Genomic DNA, 22,964 nt, shown 5'->3' on the forward strand with positions numbered 1-22,964 from the left:
GTGGAAAAGTATCAGGAGGTGGTGGTCTCCATTGTAGGAGGGGCCCAGTGTTTTTCAGTTTTGGATTTGGCCAATGCTTTCTTTGCTATCCCTTTACATCAGGAAAGCTATTACAAATTTGCTTTTACATTTCAAGGGAAGCAGTTATGTTTTGCAAGGGTCCCCAAGAGCTGGAACGATGCCCCTATTAACTGTCATGCCCAGGTAGTCAAGATGCGAGTGGGAATGTCTGAAAAAGACAGTGTAATTTTTGTATGTGGATGATATCCTAGTCTGCACTCAGACCAAGGAAGAGTATCTAGAGGTACTGGACAGAATGTTACAAAAGATTCAGGAAGCTGGGTTTAAAGTAAGCCCAGCTGTGGTCCCAACAAGTAAATTATTTTGGAGTGATTTGGGAACACAAGGGGTGCCCCCCGACCAACAGAGAGTTTTGCTGAGATTTTATTGAGGAATTTTCAAAGAAGGCAGCCCCACTGCATGAATTGTTAAAGGAGGGAGCAGGGTGAAACAGTGTTTGTGCTGCAGCTGGCAATTACAGATAGGGGAATGGAAGCGGTACTGAGTCAGAACTATGGAACAAGGCTCTGCCCCATGGCTTATGCCTCCAAAACGTTAAGTGAAGTAGAGGGGATTTACTCCCTGTGAAAAGAAGGTTTTTGGCACTAGTTTGGGTTTTGCAGCATTGCGAATATCTGGTAGGATTGTCCCTTGTGTTACTGAAAACTACCCACTCTCCAATAAAACATGTACTCACAGGCAAAATTAATAACAGTCATGTGTCCAGCCTCAGCAAGCCCTAGGCAAACCAGGGCTGATGAATTTGCTGAGCTTCAAGAGGGTGCTAAAAGCACAGTTCAAAGTTCAAGAGTTCCTTCCCAGGGTAAAAGTGTGTGTGTGTGTGTGGGGGGGTACGACTCAGGCCTGGATGGGTCTGAGTAAAAGTTAATAAGTTTAGCTTAAATGTTTTAGTGATACCTCCCTATATAGGGAGGGGAAAAGTTTGTTCTGCTTTGTGTTTTAGATTATTAACCATTGTGACAGGGTCAGGCCAGACGGCTACAGGATAGTAATAGAAGGCAGATATATTAGTCCCAGGTTAAGGAGGTCCCTTTTCCCTGGGTAAGGTAACAGGGAAGGTTTTTTTTTTTTTTTTTGAAACAGAAAAGAAATTTATTTGTAACAGTTACAGAAATTACAAAAAGATAAAGAAAAACTTAGCAACAAAACAACGCAATCAAAAGATATAACACAACAGCTTTCAGGAGGGAGAGGTGTTCAGGTTAGCCTAGGCCCAGAGCGGGGGGGCTTCCTCGACACTCGTGGTCTTCCACCCTCCTGAGTTACCTGGTGGCCTAGAGCGGGGGGGCTTCCTCGACACTCGTGGTCTTCCACCCCCTCGAGTTACCTAGTGCCGCGCCCAGGGTCACCGACCCTCCCTCTCCTGAGAGTGCCCGACAAGATGGGCACGGCTGTGGGGTGGGTGGTTGGGAGGGAGGGGGGTACACCCATGTATTATAAGACCCCTCCTAGATGACAATAATGATGGTATTCACAGCAGCTAACGGCTGTGGCTGGCGTCCCTCGCTCCATCCCTCAATCAGAGGGTCAGGCGGAGGGAACCGGACGGGGTCACCGAGCAGAGAACCCCGGACAGCGCCCACCGCTCCTCGAAGGTGTCAAGGGAGTCGGTGGACGCCGCCCAGAGGAACTCCGCCCGGATGCGTGAATGTACTGAGGATCGGAAAACGGCCCTACAATCGCAGGACGCCTCATGAGCCAACCTCCGCTCTCTGGTCTTATGAATGGCTGTTTTAGCCAAGGCTAGGAGGAGGTTAACCAGGAGATCCCGCGACTTGGTGGGGCCACGGATGGGGAGTGTGTAGATGAAGAGGTGGGGAGAAAAATGAAGCCAGAAGCGCAATAGAAGATTTGTGAGGAGCCGAAAAAGGGGCTGCAATCTGGCACACTCTAAATAGACGTGCGCCAGGGTTTCCCTCACATTACAAAAAGGACAAGTATCCGGGATGGAAGTAAACCGTGTCAAAAACACGCCCGTGCTCACAGCCCCGTGAAGGAGCCGCCAACTGATGTCCCCGACGGGCCTCGGGACCAAGGTGGAGTACAGGCTGGCCCACCGAGGTTGCTCACCCTCCAAAGGTGGTAGGAGATCTCGCCACTTTGTATCGGGGCGGGACACCAGGGTGCGGGCGTGAAGGGTATGAAGCGTGAGTGTATATAAATATTGCCGTGGTGCAACTTGAAAACCGACCGGTTGCAGTTCATGCAGCCGGCTTGCAGTGAAAGGATGAGGGGTGTGTTGGGATCGGCAGGGTAGAGGCCCGATGGAAAGGTCCGGCGGGCCTGGGGTAGAGGATGGGCGGGGTGCGCCCTCGCGCAAGGCTCGGCTAACATAAGCCCGAGCGGCGGGGGTCAAAGCGGCCTCCACCTCCTGAAGCACGCGCCGGGGGGTGCGAAGGCTGGAGAGCCCCATGCGTCGAGCGAGCGTCGGGGGATCCAGCCAGTCTCCCCGGTCGTAGTCCAGGAGGTCCCCGACCCTCGTAACTCCCGCCAGGACCAACCTCTGGCGCACCGTGCGGGACTCCGCCGCCTGCACACGAAGTTGGGGGTTGTGTAGCAGGGGCTCCGTGAGGAGATCTGCCCCCACGATGGCCGCCACGGACCTGGTCGTTGAAAACAGTTTCCAGGTCCGGAGGAGGTCCTGGTAGAAATCCGGCAGCCCGGAGAGGTCTCGCGGAAAACCTCTCGGACAAAGATAAAAGAGCTGCCGGTCATATCGGAGCCCATGGAAGCGGCGTAGGAAGGCATGCGCCAATATGCTCCACGTCGAACTACCTGCACTATAAAGGAGCCTCTGCAGGGCCTGGAGGCGGAAAACACGGACCTGAGTGTACAGACACTTCAGGCCCTGCCCTCCTTCCTTCAGGGGCAAATGAAGAACTCCAACAGGGGCCCAGTGCAATCCTGACCAAAAGAACTCCAGAATCAATCTCCGGAGGTGGGACAGGAAACCCGGGGCCGGGGCTAGGGTGTTGAGCCGCTACCAGAGCGTGGACAGGACTAGTTGGTTAAGCACCAGTGCTCTCCCTCGAAGGGAGAGACATCGGAGTAGCCTCGTCCATTTCCTGATCCGCTCAATCACGCCGCCTTCCAAATTTTGCCAGTTCTCCGGCGGAGAAGGATGCGTGGCAGAAAGGTAAACGCCGAGATAGAGCAGAGGGCCGGCACTCCACCGGATGGTCTGAAGCGCGGGTGGGAGGGAGCTTACCTGCCGCCAGCCCCCCACCGCCAAGCCAGAGCTCTTGACCCAGTTGACTCGGGCGGAGGAGGCTGCTGAATAGATGGCTTGGCATGCCTCCACTCGCGCCAAGTCGCCCGGGTCCTGGACCACGAGGAGGACGTCATCGGCGTACGCCGACAGGACCAGCCGCAGCTCCGGCTCCCGCAGCACCAACCCCGTCAACCTCCTGCGGAGGAGACAGAGGAAAGGCTCGATCGCCAGAGCGTACAGCTGGCCTGAGAGGGGGCACCCCTGCCGCACCCCTCGCCCGAAGCTGACCGGTTCGGTCAGGGTCCAGTTGAGCCTAACCAAACACTCCGCGGAGGCGTACAGCACCCGGAGAAAACTCACAAACTGAGGTCCGAATCCAAACGCTCGCAGGGTGCTCAGGAGGTACCCATGGTCTACTCTATCGAAAGCCTTCTCCTGATCGAGAGACAGGAGGGCGAACGACAGACCGTCTCTCCGCCCGAGTTCCAAAAGGTCTCGGACTAGAAAGAGGTTGTCAAAAATGCTGCGACCCGGGACAGTATAGGTCTGGTCTGGGTGAATCACGTCCGCCATCACGGACCCTAGCCGCAGCGAGATTGCTTTCGCTACGATTTTGTAATCCGTGCTAAGGAGTGAGAGGGGACGCCAGTTTCGTAAGTCGCGGAGGTCCCCCTTCTTCGGCAGCAAGGCGAGCACCGCTCGTCTGCACGAGAGAGGGAGGACCCCGCTCTGCAGGGACTCAGCCCAGACAGTGACTAGGTCTGGGCCAAGGATGTCCCAGAACGCACGGTAAAACTCCACGGTCAGCCCGTCCATGCCCGGAGATTTATTGGTGGGCATGCGACGGAGGGCTTCCGAGAACTCGGCCAGGGTGAGAGGCAGCTCTAGCCGGTCTCGGTCGCCCACGCTGACCGTGGGGAGTTCCTCCCTGAGCACCCCGCAAGCGCCAGGATCGGTCGGATCCGGGGAGAAAAGGTTTGCGTAGAAGTCACGGGCCCTCCCACACATCTCCTCCGGATCCGTGAGGGGGGTGCCGTCTTCCGCTAGAAGGCAGGTGACGTGTTTTTTGGCCCCCCTCGTTTTCTCCAGGGCGTAGAAGAAGCGGGAGCCGCGATCCATCTCCCGAAGGAGGCGGATGCGGGACCGGACAAAGGCACCCCGGGCCCGGTGGTCCTCGAGGGCTCGAAGTTCCTCCCGCTTCTCCCGGCACGCTCCGCAGAGGGACGGGTCCCCGGGGCTGGCGGCCAGGCGCCTCTCCAGCTCTAAGACCTCCCGTTCCAACTGCTCTATCGCCGCATTTCTCCGTCGGCTGGTGCCCCGAGTGTAGTTGCGGCAGAAGAGCTTGGCGCGGACCTTCCCTAAATCCCACCAGCGCCGCACCGAGGGAAAGGCACGCCACTGCTCCCGCCAGGCCAGCCAAAACTCCCGGAAGGACATCACAAAGCTCTCGTCCTCCAACAGGCTGTTGTTAAAATGCCAGTAAGCCGGCCCCGGTCCCTCTGCACGGAGGGAGACCGTGACGGTAACCAAATGATGGTCGGAAAAAGGGGCCGGCCGAATGGTGGAGGAGTGGGCCTGTGAAAGATGGAGACGGGATAGGTAAATACGGTCTAACCGAGAGCGGTGTGACCGATGGGCCTCCACCCGAACAAAGGTAAACGTGGAAGTATCATCTGGGTGATGGTCACGCCAGACGTCCACTAGGGAGTGATAGTCGACTATGTCTCAGAGAATGGTCGCGGCGGCCGGGCTCGGCTCGGCCCCCGAGCGGTCCCGTTCCTCGAGGGTGGTGTTAAAGTCCCCTCCCAGGATCAGGCACTCGTGTGAATCTAGGGTGTCGAGAAATTCGGACACCTGCTGGTAGAATTGTGGCCGCTGTGAACTCACTTGCGGGGCATAGATATTAACAAGATTGACCACGAGCCCCTCCAGACGAACTCGGAGGTGCAACAAGTGGCCCGGCACGGCCTCAGTGACCCCTAGCACCTCGGGCCGCAGGGTGGGGGAGAACAGGGTCGCCACTCCAGCTTGCCAAGTCGTGCAGTGGCTGAAGTATACCCCGTCCCCCCACTCCAGCCGCCACCTATCCTCGGCGGTTGGGTCCGTGTGGGTCTCCTGCAGGAAAACCACAGAGTACCCCCCCTCCCGAAGGTAGGAGAGCACCTGGGACCTGCGGAGAGCCATCCTACAGCCCCTGGTGTTCAGGGTTACAATAAGGAGAGGTGTCATGCGGAGGGCTGGGGGGGTGGGGAGTTCTCATTGGTGGGGGTGCTCAAGGCCCCCGGCGGGTCGCGTAGCAACCCGTGTCCCATCCCGTGAGTAAGTAAATCTCTCCGGAAGCTGCGGGCCCGCTCGTAGGCTGCGGCACCGCTCTTCCCTTGCCCCCTGCCCTCCCTCATAAGGGCTCTCGCGGCCCGAAGGAGTCGATCAAAGTCCCCCCATTGCTGGAGAGCCAGCTGTGCCCTACCGCGGGCACCACGGCATCGTTCTAAGAACTCCCGTAGTGCATGCTGCAGCTCATGGGGGGGTGGGGTTACAATTCCCAGAGCAGTCCCTGGTGGGGCTCTTAATACAGCCTCGTGGTCCGCTAAGGCGGGTAGGCAGGGTGCGGACCGCCGACGGGGTGTCTGACAGGCTGGGGTTATTAACTCCATCTCATGCCTTGGGGTGGACGGGGATGGCAGGGGGAAAGGTGCAACTCCTGAGGAGTCGCAACTAGAAAACGTAAAGACTGCTCCCTGGGGGGAATCTGCAAAGGGCGGAAAAGAAATAACCCCAGGGGCGGCGGTAGCCTTGCAGGAGGAGGGAAACTGAACCGGAATAGGGGTGGGGCCAGGGGCAGAGGTAAGGCCCTGGGCTTCAGGAGGCGAGCAGCGGAAAGAAGGTGCCTCCCGAGCAGGGTCGGGGGTTAAGGGGCAAGGGAGGGGGCTCCGAGGAATGCTGGGTACTGGCTCCGGGGTGGTCGTGGCAGCCATGGCATCAGGTGGTAAACCACTTTCCGTGGGGTGCTCACCCGGAAAGGCAGTCAGGGGGAAAGAACATGGGGAAAGGGGGCCTGGGGTGAGATTGCCCAAATCGAGGCCGGCCGGCAGTAAATCATCCCCTCCCTGGGTGACCGGGGTCAAATCTAGGGCTTCAATCTCTGCATACACAGAGGAGAGGCCAACTCCCACCACCCCAGGGGCCTCTCCGCTAGGGCTCGCCTCAACGGTCACGTCGGGGTTCGTAGGGAGTTCAGGTGGTATCCGGTTAGAAGGGGCTTCCTCCGGGGCTTCGGAGGGGAGGGTCCCCCACGGAGGGGGGGTTCCACCCTCCAGTGCTGGTCTATCTTCACCTCCCGACACCAGCGAATGGATCTCACTCGTGGCCGAGGCGGGAGGCTCAAGGCCGGTACCTCCCTTCCTGGTCTTCCGGGGGGCTTCCGCGTCAGATGAATGCAGCGGAGCTCGAGCCCTCCGCTTGCCTCGCTTCCCCTGGACTACAGTCCAGCCCTCCATGGCGTCGTCCGGGGGTTGAGTAGCAGGGGACGGAGCGGGGCGCGGAGGCAAAGATTCAGGGGTTCGGGGGGGTAGCGGTGAGGCAGCATTAGGGGCGGGGGGTTCTCCTTGGGGCGAGCCCTCTCCTGCACCCAGCAAAAGCTTTGCCACACCCCCCTCCATAGGCTCTGCCGAGGTGGTTACAGCAAGAGTGGGACTCCCGTGGTCGCCCGGGCGTTGTTGGAGAGGTGCCTCTTGGGCCCGGACGGGGGCAGCGGTGGATCGGGTGGGAGGAGGGGTGGTTTCAGGTGCCGGGTGGCCAGGGGTGTCGGCAACGACGGGGCCGATATCCCGCCGGGTCTCGGGGGTCTCCGGTGCCCCTCTCCCCCGGGCCAAAGGGCAGTCCCTACGGACATGCCCCGCCGAGCGGCAGAGGTAGCACCGGGCCTCTCCGGTGGAATAAAAGACCCTATAGCGGGCTCCCTGGTAGGGAACCAGGAAGGACCCCTCGAGCGCCTCTCCGTCACGCACCCCCGCCGGCAGTGAAATCTGCACTTGCCGGCGGAACGAAAGGACGTGACGGAGGGCGGGGTCCTTGCAGCCTAACGGGAGAGGGCTAATAGCAGAGACAAGCTTCCCCAGGGCAGAAAGAGCAGGTAACAGGGCAACGTTAGGTAAAAAGGGAGGAACGGAGGTGAGGACGAAGCGAACGCCCAGATCTTCTAGCGGTTCTAGGGGGAGAAACACCCCCCCCCACCACTAGGCCCTTCTCCACCGCCTCCTGGGCGGCAGTCTCCGAAGCCAGAAAGAAAACGACCTTCCCATACATCTTGGAGGCCGCCACAATGGCCATGGGTCCTACCACTTTCGCCAACGCCTGCACGTATGCCTCCACGTGGGGCGAGGCGGGCACTAGGAGGCAACGGACACCGTGCTTCCTGGTCAGGGCGGGAAGAGGGCCCCGGTTGCTAGTGGTGGCAGCGGAGGCAGTGGGTGGGCGAGATAAGGAGGCGGCAGGTGAGGGGGGGCCTGTCGCCACCCGGGCATACGTCCTGGGGGCCGGGGGAGGGACGGTCGCAGTGCTGGTGGAGGGAACAGCTGGGAGGGGTGCCACGACCGATGACGAGGCCACAGTGGTGGGGGCGGCCTCTGCCATGGAGGGCCCAGCGGCATTAGCGGGGCCCTTCCCTTTTGGCCCGCTTCGATTTTTCCGTCTAACTGGGGGGGGGTTCCTAGAATCTAATGGGGCAAGAACCAAAGCAGCAGTAGTAATTGCCCCGGTGCCTCCCACTGCCGATGCCCCAGCGGGGGCGGTGGCAGGGGTTCTAACAATGGAGGCGGTGGGGAGATCTTGAGGGGTGGGCAGGGGGGCAGATGGGGGAGGGACGACCAATTTCATTGGAGGGGTCTTGCGTTCCTCCTTCTCTGCCATTGTAAGCAGGGAGAGACAGGGAGACACTGGAAGGAGGAGGGGGGGCAAAAATCGGGGTCCGGTAGTAGGGGTAGGCTATGGGATAAACAATCCGGGGGGGAGGGGTGGAGGGAGGACGACCCACCACAATTGTCCAAAGAGTCTCGTTTGGTTGGTTGTTATGCCCGGTCCGAAAGGCAAAGTCCAAAGCAAACAGCTGGATCCGAAGGCAGATGGCAGATTGCCAGCAGGGACGAAGCGGCGGGGGCCGTGATAGTTGTAGTAGTGGTGGGGGGGGTTGGGGGCACCGATGGATCTGGGGGTAGCTCCCTGCTACACCCCTGTGCCGCCACCGACGCAGCTGAAACGCAGTCAACTCCCCCCCCCGAGGGTATAATTCAAAAGAAATCCCTCAGTCTTACGGCTTCTCTCCACGATGATTCATAGCTGCCCGGGCGAGTTCTCCGGCCTCTGGCGTCTGCTGCAGCTGTTGGCTCTGTCCCAAGGCTCTCGGCAGCTAGGAATGTTGTAATGATAAGGAAAAAGTCCAGGCAAAAAACAAGACAGCTGGGTCTGGGGGCGTCCACTCCCCTCTCCGGACAGCGGGTCGGCAGTCCTCCCCCCCTCCTCTGGGGGTTTCAATTAAGCAAGAAGCAAAGTCCAGAAGCAGGCAGTGGGGGGGGTGCTGGCGGCCGGCCAGCCCACTGACGCAGCTCAGAAAAACGGGAAAAAACAAAACCAAAAAAACAAAGCGTCCGGCCCAAATGCGGGGGGGGAAACTAAGCGAAAGGAAAAGTGTGAAAAATCCGGGCCGGGGGGCTTTAGGAAAGAGAGGAAAGCAGATAGCTCAGGAGCGAGCGAGAAACGATTCCGTCTCCCGTAACAGGGAAGGTTCCAGAACAATCAGGAACCTTCTGGAGACAATTAAGACAGACAGGCTGATTAGAACACCTGCAGCCAATCAAGAAGCTGTTAGAATCAATTAAGGCAGGCTAATCAGGGCATCTGGGTTTAAAAAGGAGCTCACTTCAGTTTCTGGCGTGCGTGTGAGGAGCTGGGAGCAAGAGGCACTAGGAGCTGAGAGTGAGAACGTGGACTGCTGGAGGACTGAGGAGTACAAGCATTATCAGACACCAGGAGGAAGGTCCTATGGTGAGAATAAAGAAGGTGTTGGGAGGAGGCCATGGGGAAGTAGCCCAGGGAGATGTAGCTGTCGCACAGCTGTTCCAGGAGGCACTCTAGACAGCTGCATTCCGCAGGGCCCTGGGCTGGAACCCGGAGTAAAGGGCGGGCCTGGGTTCCCCCCAAACCTCCCAACTCCTGGTCAGACACAGGAGGAGTCGACCTGGACTGTGGGTTCAGAAAAACGGCCAAGCTGAGGGCTGCCATGAAGCTCCAAGGCAAGCAAATCCACCAATTTGCGCAAGACCCACCAAGGTAGAGGAGGAACTTTGTCACACCATATGGATGCTGGAAGATTTTGGAGACAATGCACTCCAGTGTACTGTTGCTGGCACTTGGACTGCAGACCTGCTCTTTGGTGATGCGAATCAGAAACCCATTGTGTCTGAAGCATGGGGAGACTATCCATGAGTGACAGGAAAATGTAAAGTGAACAGTACCCCTGACATCACTACTGATCCCAACATCCCAGGAGAACAAATCACTCGTAGGCCCTTGGACTGAAATGACCCCACTTCAGTAAAATTGAAAGGCTTGGATTTGGACAAAGTAAATATGAGCGTGGGAATGAGCAAGAACTGGCAATGTATCATGGTTTGGGTTGCAAATGGTCTACGCTGGTGCCTACGGAATCCCTACCACTTTGGTGGCAACTACAGCATCCTCATGTGGATAGTGGGGGAGCAGATTTGTTAGTGGGGAGAATTAAAAGCTACCCAGGTGGGTACAGTTGTCACTAGGTGGTACTGACATTCTGTTGTTTAATTCTTGTAAGCCCAAATGTGTTCATTTGTGGACTGACATCCCCAAGAGGACAGCACTGGAGGAAAAGACAGTTCATTTTAGGCAAAAACAAACCCTTTCACCCCAATCACTGGACAAGAAGGTCTGGGGGAGGCAAGGCTACAGATAGTGATACCAGGAGGGGAATGGAAGGTTCCTTTGCCCTGCATTTTGGAGGCCCTGCGTTCTCAAGAAATTTATAAGAGGGATAAAGAATGTTTTGATAATACTGTGGTTAAAATGGTGCCTTGGTAAAATAGTTATTAACATGCAGCCAATATGACAGGAAAATGGCTCCTCCGGGGACCCCATGGAATAAAAAGTATGAAAGTGTGAATTTTGGGACCACCTGTAATCAGTTTGGTCAGGGCATATGTGGTTCAAACCAATGTAAAGAAGCAATTGGTAATTAACCCCACCTACTCCCTCAAAAAGTCCATCACAGACCTAAGCCTAGCACACATTTTGGAACTAGAGCCCCACTGTGAGTGGTCTGTCCAGCCATTATTTGAAGGCTGAGGAAAAACTGGATAAATTTACATAAGGTCCCCAAATCTGGCAAGGGCCAGGTAAGAAGGGATCTATGGGGAGCAACTGAAACGAGGGCAGGGGTTCTTAAGAGCATCAATGAGGAAGTATTAGCAAACAAGATAGATGGAATGGGTTGACACATATAGATTATGGGTGATGTTTAAAGGAATCATAGAATATTAGGGTTGGAAGAGACCTCAGGAGGCCATCTAGTCCAATCCCCTGCTCAAAGCAGGACCAACACCAACTAAATCATTCCAGCCAAGGCTTTATCAAGCCGGGCCTTAAAAACCTCTAAGAATGGAGATTCCACCATCTCCCTAGGTAACTCATTCCAGTGCTTCACTGTAGAATTGGACATGAATGCAACAAAAATGCCCTGAAAGTACAGGATGTGTGTTTGGAAATGGCTGAAGGAAAATGCCATAGCTTATGATCCTTGTGTCATGGTATAGAATTTGGGGATGTGATTCTGAATTTCAAGTGCTGGAACTTAAATATAATCAGTTAAGAGAGACAAATACTTTGTACTCTGCTGTAAAACCTGTACCCCTTGGGATGACTTTAACTGTTTTACAGACGTTGCCTGTACACCCTGATTTGCAGAACCAGCTGCACGCAGCCAAACAGAAAGGGTGTAGAGTCATGGTTATTGTGCATCATAACGCCAATGAAATTAAATGCATATTTGCAAGAACTGGCCAGGACCTAACACACCAGTGGTGAGAAGTATTATTGGAATTGTCCCCAACTGGCACAGGGATCTTGAATTTGGCCCTGCACCCCATTATAGTCATTTTGGTATTCCAAATAATAGCGGTTTTCTTTTTCAGTCTGATGACATATTGGACCTGGCGCAAAACTCAGCAATTCCAAGTCCCCTGACAGATGAGCCATTGGCTTCTCTCACCATTGCTCTTACCCGTAGAAGGGGAGTATGTACAACTTGCCACCCTGTAGTCATCATCCAGATAATCTGGTGTGCCGAGTGTGGGATGCCAAGAAGAAGATCATTTGCTCAGTCTCAGCTGAGCGCCTTGAGCTTTTGCTGCATCACAGCTCTGGTGCAACCAGAGTCCTTTGTGGGGATGACTATAGGTAGATAAAGACCCCTTATGATAAAACAAAAACAAAAAAAAAGTGGCCTTTAAGGAGGGGACTGTAGGAGCAGATTTTTGATAGCCCAGTAAGATGCCTGAACCACTGTACGCAGCTGGAATACCAAATGTTATGCTTATTGCTGAAAGCAGCTAAAAGGAGGCCTTTCTGAAACCTTAGCACAACTAACAGACCAGGAGGGGAGGGCGAAGTGAGCGACCACGAGGAGTAAACATAACCCTCTGCCCTCCTGACTTGAGCTGTTTTTCCAAAGCATGTGGTTTTGCAAGATGGAAAGTCTGGCAATAGTTGACTATTACTATACAGCTGGTTAACTGATGGAAAATTCCCTACCTAACAGGCTGAAAATCTCCACACTTAAGTGCTAAGCAGAAACTAAGTTATTTTGATGCACAAGCTATGTAATACTAACAAAATGGATATAAAAAGAGGAAAAAATCTGAGCTCAGTGGATACTTGAACACCTCTCATGTTTCCCTGAAGATGGAAAGTTGGCCACTGGAAGTCTCGTGACCCTGGGTAAATATGAATCTAGGGGTGATTTGGGGTGCTCTACTAACCTATTGTGGATGTGTATAAGTGATGGGGACTAAATAAAGTAGAAGCTTTGAGTGAAAGCACTTTTGTTTGCCTGATTGCATCAACTATCTATCGCAGAGGTGGGCAAACTACAGCCCGCAGGCCATATCTGGCCCGCGGGACCCTCCTGCCCGGCCCTGAGTTCCTGGCCCGGGAGGCTAGCCCCCAGCCCCTCCCCTGCTGTTCCCCCTCCCCCGCAGCCTCAGCTCACTGTGCTGCCGGCGCAATGCTCTGGGCAGCGGTGCTGAGAGCTCCTGGGGCAGCGTAGCTGCAGAGCCCGGCCTGACCCGGTGCTCTGTGCTGCGTGGTGGCGTGGCTGGCTCCAGCCAGGCGGCGTGGCTGTAGTGCCACCAGCGCTCCAGGGAGCGCGGTAAGGGGGCAGGGAGCAGGGGGGGTTGGATAGAGGGCAGGGGAGTTCAAGGGTGTGGTCAGGGGGCAGGGTGTGTATAGGGGTCAGGGCGGTCAGAGAACAGGGAACAGGGGGGTTGAATGGGGCAGGGGTCCCAGGGGGGCAGTCAGGAAAGGGGGGGGGTTAGATGGGGTGGTGGGGGGCAGTCAGGGGTGGGGGGTCTGGGGGCAGTCAGGGGACAGGGAGCAGGGGGTGGTGGATGGGGCAGGAGTCCCAGGGGGGCCCATCAGGGGGCAAAAAGCAGGAAGCGGGGGTTGGGGGCCAGGCCACGCCTAGCTGTTTGGGGAGGCACAACCGCCCCTAACCGGCCCTCCATACAATTTTGGAAACCCGATGTAGTCCTCAGGCCAAAATGTTTGCTTGCCCCAGATCTATCGGCTGGATGGCCGTGTCCCCATTGATTTATTTCCTGCCACCGCCTTGCAAAGAGTAAAATTACCAAGAGCTTTGGGTTCAGCAAAGCCCCAGGTAACACCTTTGTAACTCTTCATAGTTTGCTTTGGACTTAACTATCTTGAGTAATTTTGTATCATCCGAAAATTTTGCCACCTTCCCATTTACCCCTTTTTCCAGATCATTTATGAATACATTGAACAATACTGGTCCCAGTAGAGATCCCTGAAGGACCCTAATATTTACCCGTCTCCACTGTGAAAACGGACCATTTATTCCTACCCTTTGTTTTCTGTCTTTTAACCAGTTCCTGACCCATTACTTATCCCATGACTGCTTACTTTGCTTAAGATCCTTTGGTGAGGGACCTTGTCAAAGACTTTCTGAAACTCCAAGTAAACTATGTCCACTGGATCACCCTTGTTCACATGTTTGTTGACCCCCTCAAGATTGGTGAGGCCTTAAAATTCTGCCTTATTTACTCTGTTGTTTAGCCATGGTAGTATTTTTTAGTCCTCTTACTGTTTTTTCCATTTGGGGTACACATTTAATTTGAGCCTCTATTATGGTGTTTTTAAAAAGTTTCCATGCAGCTTGCAGGCTTTTCACTTTTGTACTGTTCCTTTTAATTTCCATTTAACTAGCTCTCACTTTTATATAGTTCCCTTTTCTGAAATTAAATGCTACTGTGGTGGGCTTCTTAGATATTCCCCCACCCTCCACAAGGATGTTAAATTTAATTACATTACCGTCTCTATTATCTAGTGGTTCAGCTGTATTCACCTCTTGGACCAGCTTTTGTGTGCCACTTAGGAATAAATCAAGAATTGCCTCTCCCCTTGTGTGTTCCAGGATTAGCTGCTCTAAGAAGCAGTCATTAATGGTGTCTAAGCTTTATCTCTGCATCCTGTCATGAGACAACACGTATCCAGTCAATATGGGGATAGCTGAAATCCCCTATTAATATTATTGAGTTTTCTATTTTCCTCTAATCTCCTTGAGCTTTTCAGAATCGCCATCATGGTCCGTAGTATATTCCCTTACTCTTATTATTCAAGCATGGAATTTCTATCCATACAGATTCACTTAAAAAATTTACTGTATTTGACTATACATTCCCCCCCCCACACACACACACACATAGTGCCACACTCCTACCAGCACAATCTACTCTGTCATTCCTATATATTTTGTACCTTGATATTACCATGTCCCCTTGATTATCGTTCCACCAAGTTTCTGTGATGCCTACTATATCAATATCCTCCTTTAAAAGCAGGCACTCAAGTTCACCCATCTTAGTATTTAGCCTTCTTCCATTTGTATACAAGCACTTATAAAATTTATCAATATTTACTTGTCTGTCTTCATGTGATGTAATTGAATAGGGCTCTTTCATCTGACTGACTCTCTTCAGCTCCTACCTTTCATAGAATCATAGACTTTAAGGTCAGAAGGGACCATTATGATCATCTCGTCTGACCTCCTGCACAATGCAGGCCACAGAATCTCACCCATCCACTCCTGTAACAAAACTCTAACCTATATCTGAGCTATTGAAGTCCTCATATTGTGGTTTAAAGACTTTGAGGTGCAGAGAATCCTCCAGCAAGTGACCCATGCCCCGTGCTGCAGACGAAGGCGAAAAACCCCCAGGGCCTCTGCCAATCTGCCCTGGAGGAAAATTCCTTCCCGACCCCAAATACAGCGATCAGCTAAACCCGGAGCATGTGGGCAAGACTCACCAGCCAGGCACCCAGGAAAGAATTCTCTGTAGTAACTCAGATCCCACCCCATCTAACATCCTATCACAGGCCATTGGGCATATCTACCGCTAATAGTTGAAGATCAATTAATTGCCAGAATTAGGCTATCCCATCATATCACCCCTTCCATAAATTTATCAAGCTTAGTCTTGAAGCCAGATAGCTCTTTTGCCCCCACTGCTTCCCTTGGAAGGCTGTTCCAGAACTTCACTCCTCTGATGGTTAGAAACCTTCGTCTAATTTCAAGTCTAAACTTCCAGATGGCCAGTTTATATCCATTTGTTCTTGTGTCCACATTGGTACTGAGCTTAAATAACTCTTCTCCCTCCATGGTATTTATCCCTCTGATATATTTATAGAAAGCAATCATATCTCTTCTCAGCCTTCTTTTGGTTAGGCTAAACAAGCCAAGCTCTTTGAGTCTCCTTTCATAAGACAGCTTTTCCATTCCTCGGATCACCCTAGTAGCCCTTCTCTGTACCTGTTCCAGTTTGAATTCATCTTTCTTAAACATGGGAGACCAGAACTGCACACAATATTCCAGATGAGGTCTCACCAGTGCCTTGTATAATGGTACTAACACCTCCTTATCTCTACTGGAAATACCTCGCCTGATGCATCCTGTCATAAATATAAAGGAAAGGGTAACCACCTTTCTGTATACAGAACTATAAAATCCCTCCTGGCCAGAGGCAAAACCCTTTCACCTGTAAAGGGTTAAGAAGCTAAAATAACCTCGCTGGCACCTGACCAAAATGACCAATGAGGAGACAAGATACTTTCAAAGCGGGGGGGAGAGAGAAACAAAGGGTCTGTCTGTCTGGGTGATGCTTTTGCCAGGAACAGATCAGGAATGCTCTTCATAACTCCTTAAGTTAGTAAGTAATCTAGCTAAAAATGCATTAGATTTCCTTTTGTTTAATGTCTGGTAAAATAGCTGTGCTGAATGGAATGTATATTCCTGTTTTTGTGTCTTTTTGTAACGTAAGGTTTTGCCTAGAGGGATTCTTTATGTTTTGAATCTGATTACCCTGTAAGGTATTTACCATCCTGATTTTAGAGGTGATTCTTTTACTTTTTCTTTAATTAAAATTCTTCTTTTAAGAACCTGATTGTTTTTCTATTGTTCTTAAGATCCAAGGGTTTGGGTCTGTGTTCACCTATGCAAATTGGTGAGGATTTTTATCAAGCCTTCCCCAGGAAAGGGCGTGTAGGGCTTGGCGGGATATTTTTTAGGGGGAAGACCTCTCCAAGTGGGCTCTTTCCATGTTCTTTGTTTAACAGGCTTGGTGGGGGCAGCATAGGGTTCAAGGACAAGGCAAAGTTTGTACCTTGAGGAAGTTTTTAACCTAAGCTGGTAAGAATAAGCTTAGGGGGTCTTTCATGCAGGTCCCCACATCTGTACCCTAGAGTTCAGAGTGGGGAAGGAACCTTGACACATCCCAAGACTGCATTTTTTCATGGCCATATCACATTGGCAGCTCATAGTTATCCTGTGATCAACCAATACTCCAAGGTCCTTCTCCTCCTCTGTTACTTCCAATGATGCGGCCCCAGTTTATAACCAAACTACTTGTTATTGATCCCTAAATGCATGACCTTGCACTTTCACTATTAAATTTCATCCTATTACTATTACTCCAGTTTACAAGGTCATCCAGATCTTCCTGTATGATATCCCAGTCCTTCTCTGTATTGGCAATACCTCCCAGCCTTGTGTCAGTTGTCATGGAGTCCCCGGGCGATGCTCTGGAACTGCTCCCTACAAAGCCAGTCAGGACTCTGGGGAAATCTCCTTTCTGTGAGCAGACTGTCTTCAGGACACACAGCTCACATAAATTCCGCCTTCCTGGGTCTGACCTTGGAGCATTTAGCATCCTCTGCCCCTCCATGCGCTTCCCACAGCAAGTCCGCCCAGGCGGGGTCCTGGGGAAGCCAGAGGGTCCTGCCCCCCAACTCCGCAGTCAGACGTGACTCTCAGCCAGCCAGTAAAACAGAAGGTTTATTAGACAACAGGAACACGGTCTAACACAGAGCTTGTAGGTGCAGAGAACAGGACCCCTCAGCTGGGTCCATTTTGGGGGGCAGTGAGCCAGACAACCAGGTCTGCACTTCACTCCATGTCCCCAGCCAGCCCCAAACTGAAACTCCCCCCAGCCCCTCCTCCCCGGGCTTTGTCCCTTTCCCGGGCCAGGAGGTCACCGGATTCCTTTGTTCTCCAACCCTTTAGCTCTCACCTTGCAGGGGGGAAGGGCCAGGCCATCAGTTGCCAGGAAACAGGGTGTCGGCAATTCTCTGTGTCCAGACCCCTGTACACACCTGCCCTCTAGGGCTCTGCAATGATCATACACCCTTATCCCACCACCTAGATACTTAAGAACTGCATAGGGGAAATTGAGGCACCCCCCCAATATTCAGAGGAAACATTAAGAACAGTCCCACTTCATCACAGTCATCCACAAACTTTTTAGCACATTCCTGCTTTTTGTGCCAAGGTCAGTAATAAAAAGATTAAATAAGATTGGTCCCAAAACCGATCCCTGAGGAACTCCACTAGTAACCTCCTTCCAGCTTGACAGTTCACCGTTCAGTGTGACCCACTGTAGTCTCCCTGTTAACCAGTTCCTTATCCACCTTTCAATTTTCATATTGATCCCCATCTTTTCCAATTTAGCTAATAATTCCCCATGTGGAACCATATTAAATGCCTTACTGAAATCTAGGGAAATTAGATCCACTGCATTCCCTATGTCTAAAAAATCTGTTACCTTCTCAAAGAAGGTGATCAGGTTGGTTTGACACGATCTACTTTTGTAAAACCATGTTATATCTTGTCCCAATTACCATTGACCTCAATGTCCTTAACTACTTTCCTCCTTCAAAATTTTTTCCAAGACCTTGCATACTACAGATGTCAAACTAACAGGCCTGTAGTTACCCGGATCACTTTTTTTCCTTTCTTAAAAATAGGAACTATGTTAGCAATTCTCCAGTCATATGGTACAACTCCTGAGTTTACAGATTCATTAAAATTTTTTGCTAATTGACTTGCAATTTCATGTGCCAGTTCCTTTAATATTCTTGGATGAAGATTATCTGGGCCCCCCAATTTAGTCCCATTAAGCTGTTCAAGTTTGGCTTCTACCTCGGTACCTTGGTAATATCTACCTCCATATCCTCATTCCTATTTGTCGTCCTACCATTATCCCTAAGCTCCTCATTAAAGACTGAGGCAAAGTATTTGTTTAGATATTGGGCCATGCCTAGATTATCCTTAACCTCCATCCTCAATGTTTAGCCGTCCCACCTCTTTCTTTGTTTTCTTGTTATTTAGACGGCTATAGAACCTTTTACTATTGGTTTTAATTCCCTTTGCAAGGTCCAACTCTACATGGCTTTTGGCCTGTCTCACTTTATCCCTACATGTTCTGACCTCAATAAGGTAGCTTTCCTTGCTAATTGCTCCCATCTTCCGCTCCCTGTAGGCTTTCTGCTTTTTCTTAATCATCTCTCTAAGGTGCTTGCTCATCCAGCTTGGTCTACAACTCCTGCCTATGTATTTTTTTCCCCTTTCTTTACTTAATCAACTTCTAGTCCCTCCTCTCTATATCCTAGTAAAGAACCCCCATTAAGAGATCCTCACCCAAAGGATCGGTCTCAGTCTGAATCATGTGTTGCCTTTCCCCCAGCCATTAGTTTAAATCTCCTCTATGAACTTTTTAATTTTACAGGTCAGAAATCTGGTTCCACTGTGGTTCAGATGGAGCCCACACTTCCTATACAGGCTTTTCCTTTGCCCAGATGTACCCCAGTTCCTAATAAACCTAAAACCCTCCTCCCTACACCATCTTCGAATGATGAGTCCAAGAGACTGAAATTCACATGTGCAGCAAGACTAATGCTCTTTTAACAGCCAGAATTTCCAGGAATCTACCCTCACAGTAATTGGTTGGCTCAAGAGGACATGCTGTGGCCACTGAACCTGAGCTACATGCATTTGACTCTGAGCCTTATCACTGACAACATTCAGACAAAGCATGTTGTGGATTTTTCTCACTTTGTGCAGGAGTTCTTCTTGGAATTTTTGCCTTGATATCAAAATCTGTGTTAAGAGCAATATTTTGAAGTGCTTTAAAATCTACATCGAGGTATTGGACTGGTTGCTACTTAAAAGTTTTGCCAGCATAGCTCTGGCAGTTAGCGATGTGAAAAATCACATCCCTACCTGACATAAATTGCTCGCAAAAGCTCTAGTGTAGAAAGAGTTATAGAGGCAAACAAGTCCATTAAAAAGAAAATCAAGGAAATTAAACGCCCATAAAGTACTTTAAAGCAGAGTTAAAGTTGGCCAGTGCTGCCTCATGCCATTCCAGCATATGGATGTTGGCAAAAGATAAAGCCTCTGAAAACCAGGAAATAAACTAAACTACATGACACCCCTGCAACACAACCTTAACTCTGCCCATATCCCCTAACCCTGGAGCAGGCAAATGTCACTGGGATTCAGTCAGGAAGCGTGGTGCAAAGGTTAAAAAACTATGCAGGGGAGTGGCAAATTTTCCATCTCTTGCAGTCTTCAAGTCAAGACTGATGCCTTTCAGGAAGATGTTTTCGTCAAACACAAGGTATTCAGCTAACTATAATGGTAACTGGATGAAACTCCATGGCCTCAAAATGTATTAATCAATAGGAGTAAGGACTAAGCACATGCCATTACATGTTGTGTTTCTCAGATTTGAATACCAGCATTTATCTGCATGCACTTCAGCTGTAGCTTTAAATGAATGGTGGAAGGATAAGTTGGAGCAGCTTGGCATAGCTGTGACTGTGATCCGTAGAGAAGTGCATGTGAAACCAAACGGAACAGGTATTCCTCATTTCAGTGCTGAGCGTTGTAGATTGTGTTAATAAAAAGTGACAAGTGTGTGTTCTTGTGTCACGGAGTCACCAGGCGATGCTTTGGAACTACTTCATATGAAGCCAATTAGGACTGCTTTGAGCAGGAGGTTGGGGAAGCCAGGGGGCCCTGCACCCCAATTCCGCAGTCAGACATGACTCTCAGCCAGCGTAAAAGAGAAGGTTTATTTTTAGTCAGGACCACAACATAGAACAAAGCTTGTTATTACAGACATCAGTGACTTTCAGCCAAGTCCATCTTGGGAATCCTGGGCCAGACACCCTGGATTCCCCCTCTTCCAGTTCCCCCAAGCAGACTGCCAGCCTCCAGCCACCTCACCTCCGACACCCCCTTCATGCCCCTCCTCCTTTTCATTGCCTCGCTTCCTGGGCCAAAGGTGTCACCTGGTCGCACCCCCCTCCTGGGTCTCAGGTTATGTAGCTGCAAATAGCTGGGCAGTCTCACCTGCCCCGAGAGCCTCAGCAAAAATCTCACACCCAATTCCCACCACCTAAGTATTGGTGCAGTACACAGGGAAACTAAGGTACACACAGTATTAGTACAGGACAGTAAGACTCACATGCAACATAGCAAGACTAATAAAACCCCCACTTCGTCACATCTTGCCATGGGGATTGTCAGCAGTCTGGTGGCATACAGGGCTCAGTGAGAGGTAACTGAAAGCAATGACTCAGAAGGAATCCTCAGTGCAAGGGTAAAGGGCTGGTAACGTTATGAAAGTCTGAGATGGATTGTATGCAGTAGGCTCAGTGTTTGAGTGCAGGCCAGGTGTAGGTAGCTTCTGTTCCCTACACCGGACCTACCCCAAGTTTTGCCTTAGCAAAGAGAAGGTGTTAGACTTTGTGCTATCCTGCTCCCGTGCGCTGTCCCCAAAGTGTTCTGTGGGAGGGGATGGTAGAGTGCTCGTGTGTGTGTCATTGGCCTGTCGGGGTGTTGCGGAAACAAGGCAGAGTTGAGGTTGCATTGTGGGGTGTTGTGAATCTTAACTCTTCATTTCCTCATCTAATAATCAAGGGAACCGGAATCCTTACCCAGTGAGGTCAAATTATCATAGTTCTCCTGCATGACTTGCCTGTAGAGAACTCTCTGAGCAGGGTCCAGCAGAGCCCACTCTTCCTTGATGAAATACACAGCCACCTCCTCAAAGCTCACTGGCCCCTGAAAGAGCAAGAGCCACCCCCTCAGTACCGGCTGCCCAGTGACAACCCCACTATTCACAGCGGTGGAGGGCCGATCACATAGAAGTTCTGGAAGGTGGACAGTCAGCAGAGTCCCACCCCCACCCCATCAGAGCAGCCAGGAAGCATCAAGGTGAGGGGAGAAAGAGAGCCCTTCACCACTCCCAGCAGATAGAGGGGGCAGGGGTCTTCACATACATCACTCACCTACTAGCCAGAGGTTGATACAGGAGATGGAGTCCCCAGCAGGGCGCAGGGACAACTCCCTGGCAGGAATCCCAACACCCTCCCCAGTGCCAGCAGCGGGATGGGACGGGAGTCTTCCCTAGGCCGCAATGGTGGGTGCCCCTTCATATCTCATAGCATCCTCTAGCTAGTAGGTTCAGGCTCCAGCACTTGGGAATTTTCCCAGCCCAGTTGAGGGGGGTTGTTTCCCGTTCCACAAGTTAGGAAATTTCCACTAACTCCATGGGTGCGTTCCTAGAATCTAGGCACCACAGTAAACAAATCCCAGCAGGTTTGTCACACCCTGTCCCACTCCCTTTCTCCACCCTGTGTATTTCCTGCCCCTTCCCACCTCCAGACCAAGTTACACCCTGCAGAAGCACCCGCCTCCTATGTATTTACTGCCTTTCTCCATCCAACAGGAACCCACCAGAAACTCCCTGATAATCCCTACCTGAACTGGTTTCACTGCAGCCATTTCCCTTCCCTGTCCTCCAGAAGGATGGGATGTAACGCTTCAGCCTGTCAGGGCAAAAAGAGGACAGTAATGTTACATTACAATTCCCCCCAGGCTCTTTACTCCTAGAGGAATTCTGCACCACAGTGGTTGCAACAATGATCTATACAGTCACAGTTTATGTCAATAACATCACAGAAGGGTGAAAGCTTCACTCAGGGCTGGACCGCAGAGGCTCAACACCTGGAGGCTGAGTTTGAACAGCTGGAGACCAGGGCTATTAGAGGGGCACAGGGCGGGGCCATAAGGATCAGGGATGCCTTGAGGCAGGAACCTGAAAGCCACTAATATTTGGTGCTATGCTCGAGATTGCAGTGCTTGTAATGCTAGGAGGTGACCGGTGCACATGATGCAGTAAGTGGGTTTAACATAATTGCATAACATAATTGCACTAACTGGCTGACCCCAGGCAAGCACATGAGCCACAAGACCCCCAAAATGCTGAGTAGCCACAGGGGCAGGGTAAATCACTCTTCCCAGACCATGCTGTACACTGGGCATGTGGCTCTTGGGGAGAGCCAGCATGTTGGATTAAAAGTTTTCATTTTCCAAGTACAACAAGGATGGGGGGGAGGGGGAGGCGCACTGATAATCATTCCTGTCCCCTTACTTTCCACAGGATGTTATCATTATGGAAGATATCTCGCTGCTGAGGGTGAGCAGGGAATCAGGGTCTTCTCCAAGCCTGCAGCTTCCGCTCTGGCCCCTATGCAGCTCGCCTGTGTGCAGCAATGGTTCCCCCATGACAGCACAGTGGCCTGGGAAAGTTACCGTTAATGCGGCAAGAAACAAAGCAGCTCTGCCAAGGAACCTGCAACAGTGGATTGCCCAGTATCTCCAAGAGAGTTTCCTGGAGATTTCTGAGGGAGATTCCTGTGAAGTGAAGGCGTCTATCAACAACCTGTTCCGCCGCTCAGAATAGGCATGCGGTGGGAGACAAGCCCGCTTTCTGCAACCCTCCTGCTCCCAACAAATTGCTTCAGCAATAGAGGTATACAAGAAAGAAACTGTGTAAGGGCCTTCTCTCACTGTGACAGTCTGAGGCCCTGTTCTTAGGCCAATGCCTTTGGCTAAGCAGCAGAGTCAGCCATAAGCTGGGAAGCGTACGGTCACATCCTCACATTCCAAACTAGTCAATATGTGGCTGTTAGGAAGGTGATCCGATCTATCACCTCTAGAGAAAGG

The 22,964-nt window shown here is 51.7% G+C and overlaps 1 protein-coding gene across 6 annotated transcripts in view; it reads right to left on the reverse strand.

The window, feature by feature from the left end:
- The window catches only part of LOC114019855 (zinc finger protein OZF), a 42,461-nt gene that overhangs the window by 15,391 nt on the left and 4,106 nt on the right, over window positions 1–22,964 (reverse strand). For 4 of the 6 annotated variants that reach the window (XM_037891675.2, XM_037891674.2, XM_037891673.2 and 1 more), the window contains exons 2-3: window positions 21,717–21,784; window positions 20,891–21,017 (exon numbers count right to left, since the gene is read on the reverse strand). In XM_037891675.2, the coding sequence (XP_037747603.1) occupies window positions 20,891–21,017; window positions 21,717–21,740 (151 nt within the window). In that variant the 5' untranslated portion in view covers window positions 21,741–21,784. Of the gene's footprint in view, window positions 1–20,890; window positions 21,018–21,716; window positions 21,785–22,964 lie in introns of those variants that run through there. The other 2 variants (XM_037891676.2, XM_037891677.2) reach the window with 2 other exon arrangements.

This window comes from Chelonia mydas, chromosome 2 (assembly GCF_015237465.2).
Source record: "Chelonia mydas isolate rCheMyd1 chromosome 2, rCheMyd1.pri.v2, whole genome shotgun sequence".
Taxonomy (NCBI): Eukaryota; Metazoa; Chordata; order Testudines; family Cheloniidae; genus Chelonia; species Chelonia mydas.